At 38.0% G+C, this 12,531-nt stretch overlaps 1 protein-coding gene across 1 annotated transcript in view; it reads right to left on the bottom strand.

Annotated features, from left to right (window-relative positions):
* The window catches only part of LOC143657878 (cadherin-related family member 3-like), a 66,760-nt gene that overhangs the window by 53,429 nt on the left and 800 nt on the right, over nucleotides 1–12,531 (bottom strand). The window contains 2 exon segments of the mRNA XM_077130367.1: nucleotides 444–615; nucleotides 4,337–4,533. Coding sequence (XP_076986482.1) covers nucleotides 444–615; nucleotides 4,337–4,533 — 369 coding nt within the window.

The raw sequence follows: 12,531 nt of genomic DNA, 5'->3' as shown, positions 1-12,531 counted from the left end.
CGTTTATGGTTACAACAGTGAGAGCACAAACAAAGACATAGTCCTTTCCCTCAGGAACTTTCTAGTTTAATGACATAGATACACTGTCAATTAAATAATCACACATACAAGAGAGTAGTTTTAGTTAATAGTCACGATCATTTGATCACACAGATAAATGAATAATTTTTAACCTTAAGCAATTTACTTCATCCCTTTAAGTGTGTAACCTCATCTACACAATGACAATAAAAAGAGAACCTATCCCCAGTGCTGTGAGCATTAAATGGACAAATCCATGTGAAGCTCAGCACGGTGCCTAGTACATAGTGCCCAGTAAATGTCAACCACTCATCAGTACTGTTGTTATTACTATTTTCTTTATAGCCATGACACTCTGTGACCACATGGTGTACACATATATGCCCACTGGAGCCTGTTCCTCCGAAGGAAGAGCTCTGTACCTTGGTCTACCTGAGCAAGGGATCCAATGAAGGCAGGTGGCTAATTCACATCTGCAATCTGGATTACAATGGTCTGTGATGCTGTTGTCCCTTGGCTGTCTTTGGCACAGATTATCAGAGAGCAAAGAGCCACCATCTCAAAGTCTAGCTTGGGTACTCCAGTGGTGAATAGCTAAATAAAAATAATAGATCAGTATATGGGAGCGAATGATTGGATTCATAAGCAATTCATAAGACTGAATATTTAGATCTGTAATTCTCAATATGTATAGTAACCAAAAAAAGAATACATAAAAACCATGTGTTAAAATGTGGAAGTTGATCTGATTTATTCAAAATCTCAGTGAACTAATTATTCACTCATGTTATACCAAATGGTTTCCTTCTCACCCTTCCCATCTTTCCATGTTATTCCTCATAACAAGAAAGTTAACCATTTATTGAGTCTCTTCCCCCATATCCATTTGTAAGGGATTATCCTGAGCAGTTTACAAACATCACATTCTATCCTTGCAATAGCCCTGTGAAGTGGGTACAATTATTGGATGCATTTTACAGATGCAGAAACTGAGCCCTTACAGAATAAGCACTTTGGCCAAGTTCACAAAGATGGACTATCATGGATCTTGGTTCCATCTAACTTCAACTCTCATGCCCTTAACCATGAGCCTACACTGCTTAACACGCAAAAAATGATCAACACACAAGAAAGGGAAGATGAATATATATCCAAATCACTCAGGAACTTTTATGCAGATGCAAGATACTTACGTTAAAGTGGCCACAAGATTATTCAATAGGAGATGAAAAAAATGTAACTCCATGCTTACTGCTAGAAATCAAAGCTTTGTGTAGAATCTTGAATGTATGGAGAGGAAAGGAGAGTAGGAAAGTGCATACCTGTCTTTCCCTAATCCCTTCCCCTCATCCCTGAACTGCAGGAGACTGAGCCCTCTTGGGCTTTGGTGACCCTATCACTGGGGTATGTTTTTTGTTGTTTTTTTATTTTTATATGGACAGGCACTGGGAATCGAACACGGGTCTCTGGTATGGCAGGTGAGAACTCTGTCACTGAGCCACTGTTGCCCACCCTGGGGTATGTTTTTTGATGGTTGATTTTCTACTAGGTACTTTCCCTTCTGCCATCGTTTTGTAACATGCTGGTCCTTTCCCCCTTCCCCACTTTTCCCTGGGATAACACAATGAATAAATAAAGACTTACTGGAACTGAAAAAAAAAATGGATTAACATAGTGCTATAGCCTGATTTTAAGAATTCAGGGTTTTCAGGCTATGATAAGTGCAGTCTTGTCCTCAAGGAACTCCCTCACTTAAGAAGCATAGCCCTGGGTTCAGGCTGGCTCCCTCTGGCCTGGGCTCACTGCAGGGACAACAACCGGTTCCATCTTGCTCCCTAACACTGAACATAGTGTCAGACCCCAAAACAGTTTTCCATAAATATGTAACGAATTTTTAAAAATCACAAACGCTTAGCCTTTATACTCATGGAAGGCAGGAGGATGGTTTAAGTCCTTCTCTAGTTGATTAGCTCCATCCAGGACACAGGAAGTATGCTCACAAAAGGTAACTTGGGTTCATTTTCCATCCTGTCTATGTAACCCCATTTATGTTACTCAATGACAGGTAGCAATTTGAAGATTACATGACTGGAGCGTAACTTGTCTCATTTCCATTGATTTATCTATATAATCAGTTCACTTCAAGCTTTGCTATTGTTTCTCCAGGGACTAATTTTATTTGGGGGATGTCTGACTGCCTTCCCAGTCTCCCCTCTAAACTCAATCAGTCTTTTGCAACCGAACAAGCATATATCCTGCAAGGAAGGAAGTTTAACAAAGGATAATGATATGCTAAACCCCAAATAGAACAGTATATGCCTTTTTTATACTGCAATATTATAGAGGCAGATAGGATCTCATTTAGTTTAGCCTTTATCTGCAGGTGTTTCCATGCTGGTAAACTGTTTCATAATTGAATTGTTTCTAAAGCTATCTATGATGGAGCTTATCTATAACACAGATAATGTGGCCATCATTCTTATAGTTTTTTTATTATCTTTAATCTGGTTAAAATAGGATTGAATATTGAAGTATGATTTTATTTTTTATAGTAATGCCATGTGTTAGCTACTCGTTTTACCCCAAACTCTAAGATGAGCATTTTTTTGTATACCTTATTTTATTGGATCTCCTTACCAAACTCTGAGATGGTATTTTATTATTATTCATTAATTAATTAAACAGAAAAGAAAACCAGGCATGGAAATTTAAGTAACTTACACATGGGCACATAGCTACTAACCTGAGGAGCTGTGGTCAAACCTAGGTTTGTCAGGCTCCATAATCTGTGCTTAGAATAGCTACACTTCAGTGCAGAGCCAAAAAGAAAAAAGTAAGATCGACTCTTGAACACTGCTCCCATTTTTATCTGCTTAGACTTATTACAAAAATTTAATTAAGAAAAAGCATGAGATAGCATTTTATTCCTAACTGAACTTGGAAACAAATTTAAAAGTCTGACAAAACCAAGGTTTAACAAAGATATTCAGTAGCTCCTAAGAGGTCTCGCTTGCCCTCTAAAGTCTGTTCTTACAGAAGCTAGAGTGGGCCTTTCAAAATGTAAACAAACCATGCTCTTTGCTGCAAACTCTCCAATGGCTTCTCAGAGGCAGAAAAAGGATTTAATGTCCCCAGTTCCTTACCTTTCCCCGTTTTCATGTCCTTGGCCATATGATTTTGCAGTTCTTCCCTCTAGAAGCAGGGTATGTATTTCCACCACAAGACTTGGTCATGTGACTTATTTTAGCTGATGGGATGTGAGCAAACATGGGTCTTTAAATGTACATATGTGGTTGGGCTTGTCCTCTGGTTCTCCTGCCTTTGTTAAGGGAAGAATGGGCTTCTGCTGGCCAGCAGTCCAAGGAGGACGAGAGGCAAGCGAAACAGACCTGAACCCAACCTCAGCCTGGAACCAAACACAGAGGGGCCCAGATGGATGCCAGGCTTACAGTGTGTTTGCATCACTTTTTAATTTTATTTCCTTATTTATTTATTTTTTGCATGGGAAGACACTGGAAATTGAACCCAGGTCTCTAGCAGGGCAGGTGATAATTCTGCCACGAAGTCACCATCGCACTGCCCTGCATCACTTTTGAAGAACTCTGAGTGTAGGAAATTCAAATCTTTTAGAATAAACAGCAAGCTTGCCTAAACTTTGCCCAGAGAGAAAAAAATTAGCCTTATTATAACTGAACAATAAAAATAACTTCCTAACATGGCTCATAGGCCCTACAGGTTCTGCAAACAGACCCTGCTCTACAGTCTAATCTTTCTCCAAGCTTCCCCTTTAGCTCCTCCCTCACTGGCTTCCTCTCCCTTCTCCTCACCGGGCTTCTTCTTGCCGCAGGGCCTTTGCACATGCTGTTCCCTCTAGCTGCTTTTCCTTCCTTCTTCTTCTATTTAATTCTTACTCATGTGGCTCTTCCCTGGGGAAGTCTGATTACATCAAATGTCCCAATTAGGTGATCTCACACACCTGTTGCTTATCTTATTGCATTTATAATATTATAGTTGTTTGTATAGTCACCTGATTGATGTCTCCCTATGAACCAATAAACACATGAGGGCAAGGACCATGTTCCACCATGACAGCCCCAGTGCCTTGACCTGTGCCTGAGTAGGTCCTCAATAGATACCTGCAAAATAAATGAACCTTGAAGTCCTCAAGGATTTTTAGTGTCTGGCACATAACAGGATCCAAAGAGTGGGTGCTAAATTAATAGCATGCAGTAGAAGGTAAGAAGAGAGAAGATGATAGTTTAATTTTAGAACCCTTGTGGTACCATGTGAAAATACTATTTGCCTATATACTTACTTCCCACACATATGTGGTCCTACGAGACAGCACAAATGGATGGACTGCAGGATTTGCATTAATAATAACAGGATCTCCAACCAGAGGAGTGTGATGTGATGCAGACACAGTGATTATGGCAACCAGTGTATGTTCAGAGGCATTTTCCGGAAGAGGGCTGGCATTCTCGATGGCAAAGTTTAGAAAAGCTAGAATATCTTGGAGAAAAGACAAAATTTTATAGCAACTCTATAAGGCTTTCAGGTCTCTTGCTTGTTTTAAAACCACAAAGGATAAGTGCAATAAATACTTAAAATTCACTTTTTATTAAAAGTCTTAAAATCAGTTAGTTGGTTTGGTAGAGGTATCAAGAACAGGGAAGGATCTGAGGACTTACCCTACTTGCAGACTAACAAGTTAGCCTGCCACAGTTTCATGGATACTACCAGAAGATACAAAACTGGGTTAGAGACCAAGGACTTTATTATTCATGACACGGCAAACAGCCTGAGCTTCATGTTCACGTGGGTTTCCCTTACTTTTCAAGCCCTGTGCGGACAACACAGAAGGCCCCACGTAGATGCTGTGCAGGCAGTGTGTTTGCATCACTCTTGAGGAATCCTGAACTCAGGGAACCTGAATCTTTAGCATGAGCAACCAGCCTGCCTGAACTTTGCCCTGGAGTTTTATGATATTAGACAGTAAACCAACCATCCTTTACCCTTGAGAGAGAGGCTATCTCTATCACTGTCCAAATGTCCTTGAAAAGATTGTCCAGAACAAAGGCAGCTATTGCTTCTGTTCGCAAGATGTACATAAACACAAGAGATCCATGGATAATTGTCTCCCATCAGGGATTATTCTTATTTTCTTTCACTTTCTTCCTTTTTTTTTGGTAATCATTTTTAGATATGTGTAGCAGATGCTCAGTTCCCTGCCCCCATTCCCTCCATACTCCCGTACTCACCTTTACACACTTAAATGCAAAAGATTCCTTACCAAGAACATCCATGATTCTGACTTGGGACCTGGGAGCATCTTGGCACACATGGCAAACTGGAGTGCTAGAGAGTTTAATACTAATGACTAATGACCAACAGGGACATGAAGGTTAAATACTTCTGCTTTCTAACCTTTCAGTGTGGGTGACTCTGAGGTGTACCCCGAGTTTCCCAGTGGCACTGAGCTCCCAACCCCCCAACATGCTCGCAATATTCTCTTTATAGGCTGCCGTCCATTCACTGTCCTACATCCTTATCCTGTTATGGATGTTGCCTGGGCTCACCTCCTAAATAAATTACTTGCACTTGAATTCTTCTCTTGGAGTCTCTGCTTCTGGGAGAGATATGAATTGGAGCAATGTGATATGATCATTCTTTGCAGTGCACCACATGGCCATTCACAGAAGAGAAGAGCATCAGAGAAATCAGGTATCTATCTCTGCTTAACACTGCAGTTTGGAAAGGCCTCTGGTCCTGTCAGATCTGCTCACCTGCTCACCTCTCTGGACTCTTCACACTCTTTGTGCCAATTATCCTGATTTGGATTACTAGCAGTCTTACAGGAAATGTAGGGTTTATTTTTATATCAATTCATTATGCTTTATTAGACACGATGCATGAAATATGGTAAAAATGGGGGGGGTTGGTATGGTAAATATGGTAAAAAAAAAAATAGTTGCCTAAATGACATTATTCTGTACAACTTCTGTCTAACCCTGAGGTATCAGGAAATTACTCAATGCTCAAGGTCACAATGCATTCAGAAACAAAAGTCATTATATGTCCTACTGAGCATATGTTTCTATTTTTCTCTTTCCTTCTTTCCCTCACTTTTATTTCTTCTCTGTTTCCCTTAATTTCACCTGGGCCTTTTCTTTATGGTGAAGATTTTAGCTAAGGTGGACTAAGGCTACACTCTCAGAACTTCTTTGAAAAAGCAAAGGGTTAAGGTAGTGCCCTGATAGTGCTATTGCCTCTCCATTCTCAAATTAAAATTCTGTTGCCAATTTAGTTGTTCAAGCATTTACCAAGTGTTAAGGTAGGCTAAGCATTACGGGAGGACTTAAATATGCAACACAAAGGTGAACAGGTCCTTTCCCTGCCATTTCTCTCCCCCGGCAGGGGGAAACTCACAGTGTAAAAGGTGGTAAGACGTATCCTGGTTATAGGACTGAGGCAGACGGCCAGTACATTGCCCTCATCCCTTCACCTCTTACCTTTCCGTGCACACAGGCCCAACATCTACATGCCAGCACCTCCCTTTCTCATCAGACGGATCCCCCGGTACCCAAGTGCTGGAGAACTGATGACCCTGGGAGTGGCCCTCAGTGAATGATGGATGAGAGCTCACGTGTAAATCCAGCTACCTTGCCCCTTAACGGCTTCCTCTAAAGCACACATGTTACACTAGCTCCTGAGTTCTCCAGTGGAATTAAACTACAGTTGCTCACAGTAGTAATTTGCTTGATAACGCATTCTTTATTGACTGCCTTCTTTTACCTGTCTCACCTCTTTACTCTCCCACTTCTTGTGCTTGAATCCTTGTCTCAGTGTAAGCTCCTGAAGAAATCAGATTAAGATAAGAGCTAAGATTTATTTGGTATCTACTATGTGTCTGGTACTTTCCTGATTATCTAATCCTTATGAAAGTACTATTATCCTCATTTGGAAGATATGGCGCTCTAGCTAGCACTTGTCCAAGGTAATAAAGCCAATGGTTGGCAGAGGTGGGATTGGGAATTTTAAAGTATTTTTTTCTGATCAATTAAAGGCCTCTTTCTATTTCCACACCCACCTTTAATTTAAAAAAAAAAAATTGGTGATAAGTGTTACATGCATACATCTCCCTGCCAAATATTCTGACTTAAATCAGGCAAATGGCCTCTTAAATGCATTATGGGGAGGAAAGGTTGAATGGGGTCTGGTAACAAGTAGAAGAATAGACTGTGGTATTTATAAGCTTGGGCTCAAGTTTCAGAGTCAAGGGTTGGATTTCAGCTCTGCTGCCCACTAGATGTGTGACCAGGATCCTGTGACTTAACATCTCTGGGCTTCTTTTTCCTTGACTGAGAGTAATAATAGTCCCTGCTCCACTGGTATTTTCTGAAGATTAGAAGAGAAAACCTAGGTTAAGGCTCAAGCATAATACGTTGGAAAATACTCGGTGAATGTTTGCCATTTTATGATCATAGATCTATATTAATTGAAAAAATGTACTTGATATTATCTACATTTTGTTCACTTATGAACCTTTATGTTATCAACTTTCACATACAAAGCTTTTCTCCTAAGCAAAAAGCAACTCTACTCACCACCAACAGAGGGTAATGGTGGACCCTTGTGCAGCTCTGTATTGGATTTTAGAACAAATGGACTAACCTACTGTTAGGTTGGGGAAGCTTCTAGACTGCTCAGAAGCCCCACAGCATTTCTAGTTTCTTAGTGCTAATAGCTCCTTACTCTTTTTTTTTTTTTTCTCATCAAAGGAGCTTTCTCATTTACTTCATGAATCTGCTTCTAAAGATGGTTGTAAGCTTCTCTCCAGTCATAGGTATTTTCACCACACTTTCATGAATCAACAATTGTCTTTGGCTTCCAAATATGTGACTTTATGTCACACATACCCTATTTGTTTAAGAAATGATCTGAAATGTCTGAACCACAAGATGTGTAAATGGAATATTTCAATTTCTATTCATTGATTTCCCCCTGGAATGACATTTCAAAACCTTATTCAGAATTTTTTTCCTATGTGACTGAAATTCATATTCCATGAGGGGTATGTGCATAAGGTTGGGGAAGAGGACTGTGGTTATACAGCAAAGTAATGATGCTTGGGGCTGTGACAGGGAGAAAAACAGCACCCCCCAAAGATGGCCACATCCTAATCCCCAGAGTCTGTGAATAGTCACCTTTCATGGCAGAGGGGATTTTGTAGATGTGATAAGGACTTGGAGATGGCAGAGCATCCTGGATATCCAGGTGGTCCCAGTGTAATCACAAAGGTCCTGAAAAGTGGAAGAGGGAGCTCAAAATAATGGAAAACACACCACAAGCAAATACCGTACACAATTGCTCATAGCAACACTATTCACAATAGTTTAGGGATGGAAACAACCCAAATGTGAATGGATGGATAAGCAAAATATACTATATACATAAATGGGCTCTTATTCAGACATCAGAAAGAATGAAGTACCCATACATGTTACAATGTGAATGAAACTTGAAAACATTTTGCTAAATGAAAGAAGTCAGCACAAGAGGTCATGTATGGTATGATTCCATTTTTTATGAAACATCCAAAATTAGTAAACCCATAGAGAGAGAAAATAGGTTGGTAGTTGCCATGATGCTGTAGGCGGGGAGGGGATTTGGGGATTAACTGCTTAATGGGTATGGGGTTTTATTTTGAAAATGTTTTGGAGATAGAGGTGGTGGTTACAACAACATTGTAAATGTCTAAATGACACCGTATTCTACACTTTAAAATGGTGAATTCTATGCTATGTGAATTGCATCCCTTGACTAAAAAAAAGAATAAAAGAAAGGAGAAAGAGGAAAAACAGCACACACTCTCACTTTTTAAGAATGTGTCTCTGAAAAAAAGTGGAAAAGAGAAGGAGAAGAAAAGAGTCTGAAGGAGATGTAAGAGGAAGGCAATATTGCTGGCTTTAAGATAAAGGAGGCCATAGGCCAAGAAATGTGGGAGGTTTCTAGAAGCTGGAAAAGACACGGGAAACTGATTTTCCCTGAGGACTCCAGAAGGGAATACAGCTCTGCCGACACCTTGATTTTAGCCCACTGAGATCCAAGTTGGACTCCTGACCTTCAGAACAGTAAGGTAATAAAATTATGTTCTTTGAAGTCACCAGATTTGTGGTACTTTATTACAGGAGCCTTCAAAAATATTTATATGACATGAGAAAGTATCAGTAAATGCATCTTATATGACCAAGCTTCTATAGTGGAGGTGACAATTGTGCTAAAACCTAAATCACATAACAAGCACTACTTTTCTCAACATCTTTTAACAGCTTCTCATCTCATACCGAGTAACAGCGAGTTTGTTTGATGCCCTCCTTCCTCTATGTGGCCCCTTATCTTTGATCATTCTCCCCCTCACTCCCTCTGCTCCAGCTACAGGAGTCTTTTTATTCTATAAACATATCAAACAGGTCCTGCCTCAGGGCCTTTGCTCTTTACGTGCTCCCTGTTCAAAGTGCATCTTCCCTGGATATCCATATGTCTCACTTCCTCACTTCCTTTAGTTCCCCAATGTAGTGTCAATGTATCAGAGAAGGCTTCCCTGGCCTTTGAAACACAACGCTTCCTACCTCTATGGCCACTTCCTATCTCCTGAAATTCCATGTATTATTTCTTTCCTGCCCCTTTAATATAACTTCAAGAAATCAGGGACTTTTGTCTATTTGTTCCCTGCTGCATCACCAGTACCAAGAACAGAGTCTGATGGTGTGTATGGTTTTTTTTTCTGTTTTCATTTTATTTTTCTGTTGTCTTTTTGTTTCTTTTTCTGATTTGATACAAATGTTCTAAGAAATGATCATGATGATGAATCTGCAGCTATGTGATGATATTGTGAATTACTGATTATATATGTAGAATGGAATGATCACATATTGGGAATGTTTGTGTTTCTTTCCTGTAATTTTTTTTTTAATTAACAAAAAAATTTTTAAAAAAAGATAGAGTCTGGCATATAATAAGCATTTAAAATAATACTTGCAAAACGAATAGAGGATGCATAAATTATTGTATAAAATGATTTTTTTTGTTAATGGTAGTAGGTCCTATTGACCTAGTTGTCAAGACTTTATTATTTTATGACACTGTATGAATGTGAAATCTTGCAACTACAGGCCATTTCATTAGTTCCGATTTTCTTATTTCTACAGGTTGGGCCATGTCAACAGAGGCTTATTCCTGAATTTGATGATGCCTTTTTAGCATTACATTAAAGAATGTATTGATTTTATGTTTTCTTCAATATATTTTTATGTGCTAAGAAACTTTGGGATAACTTGGTTTCCCATTAAAGGAATATTCTGAAAAACAGCTTAATATCTTGAATATATAATAATCCTTAGAAAAGAAGTTAATAATTTTCAGAGCATATCAACTCATCCACCGTAAGTAGACTTGACATTTTACTATGAATTTCCTATTAGAACAGCTTCATAATAAACTCTCCATTTTCTGAAATTAAGTATAAAAATGATAGCAGCCCCATAGCTGAATCATAGGGAAAAAATGTAAAAAAAGAAAAAATATCTAAAGCAATGATAAAATGCTGGCATATGACTTCAGAGTATGACATCTTTGTACCCAGGAAAAAGAGAAGATTTGAAAAAAATTTGTTGAACTCCTTTAATGGAGACTATAAAATAATGCCTGACAGGTAGGACATCAGGAAATGGTGGAGACTACAGTAAAACTGAAAATTTATTCTCATCTAAAGGAGGTAGCCACTACTTGCCCATGTGGGAAAGTTACATGAATGGGCAGATCTTCTCATTTTTATGAGAAGCTAGAAATGGAGATTTTATGATAAATATGATATTTAAAGCCATATGTAAATGGTCATTGCCCAGATATCCCTGAAGATTGAAAGAATGATCAAATGAGAGGGAGGAGGTGAAACTGGGAAATCAGGATTTAACAAATGATTATGACTACTGACTCATTCTATAGGTATTTCTCTTTAGTTCCTAGTGTATTAGAATAACCAGAAGGAAATATTGAAATTGTTGAACTGTACTCCAGTAGCCTTGATCTTTGATAATGATTGTATAACCACATACTTTCATTGTGTGACTACGTGATTGTAAAAGCCTTGTGACTGATACTTCATTAATCCAGTATATGGGTAGATCAGTAAGAAAATAAAAACATGGATGAAAAAAATAGTAGGTTGGGAATGTGGGGGGAAAATTCCCCTACGTAAACCACGGACAATAATTATAGTACTACTTTAATAATCTTTCACCAATTGTAAAAATGTAACTGCTGTTAAAAAATAGTAGAATTACCAAAAAAGTGTTATTATCAATTGTAACAAACTTTCCACACCAATGCACGTGTTGGTGATAGGGTGGTGTATCAGAATCCTATATTTTATGCATGAATGTTCTGGAAATTCACAGCTTCTCTAATAAAAACAAAAACAGGTGAACGCCAAATGTGTCTGAGAATCTCCAGTTTGTGATTCCAGATTTAAGCTAAAATCTTCTCCCATACATGCAAAAAAAGCAAAACAGAACAAATTAAATTAAAACAAAATCTTTCTTAGACATCATTATATCCTTACTAAATGTCCCACCTGCTGAGTTAGTGTGATCAATTTGCCTATTATTTCAATTTCATAAAGGTGTATTTACAAAACAGGAGCAGTGGAATCAAGCAGAGTATGTTGTACCTTACCTTGAAAAAAATCAGCATACAGAATTCTTAGGAATATAGCATAGCCCTGTCCAATATGTAATTTTAAATTTTTTTAAAAATTCAATTTAAATTTAACTAAAGAAAGGTTTTTTACAAAAAGGTGAAATTAATTTTAATATACTTTACTTACCTCAGTGTAGTCAAAATATTATTGTTTCAACATTTAACTAACATTAAAAAGTTAAGATATTTCTTTTTTATATTAATTCTTCGAATTTGAGTATGCATCTTACACTTGCAGTATATCTCAAGTTGAACTAGCCACATTCAAGTGCTTAACAACTACTTGTGGCAAGTGGTTAGCATATGCACACACACACACACACACACACACACACAATGCAACTATAACGTTTGCTGTTGTTTTTCCAAATATTATCATTTACTTTTATTGGAAATACCAAATGCAATCATGCCTAACTAAGAAGTTGGAAATCATCTTAGAGGCTTTTCCTTTTTTTTTTTTTTTTTTTCAGTTTTAAGGTATCCATCTTTCATTCTTAGAATGGTAAATATATTTTTGCATGACTTTTTATTGATCATAATAGCAGTTTAGCTATTATTCAATAACTAAAGTAACCAATTCTAAAGCAAACCGTTAAAACCACTAATCGATTTTAAGAAATCAATCCATGCAACAGGGAGAAAAAATAATCACTTAAGCTAATGTTCTCATAATATATATCCAAATTGGGGTGTTTAAATTTTTGAATTTTTAGGGTTTGCTTTTTTTCATTAAAAATATAATGTATA

The sequence above is a fragment of the Tamandua tetradactyla genome, chromosome 15 (assembly GCF_023851605.1).
Source record: "Tamandua tetradactyla isolate mTamTet1 chromosome 15, mTamTet1.pri, whole genome shotgun sequence".
NCBI classification, from domain to species: domain Eukaryota; kingdom Metazoa; phylum Chordata; class Mammalia; order Pilosa; family Myrmecophagidae; genus Tamandua; species Tamandua tetradactyla.
The sequence above is the reverse complement of the archived record's forward strand: the minus strand, read 5'-3'. Positions and strand labels throughout refer to the sequence as shown.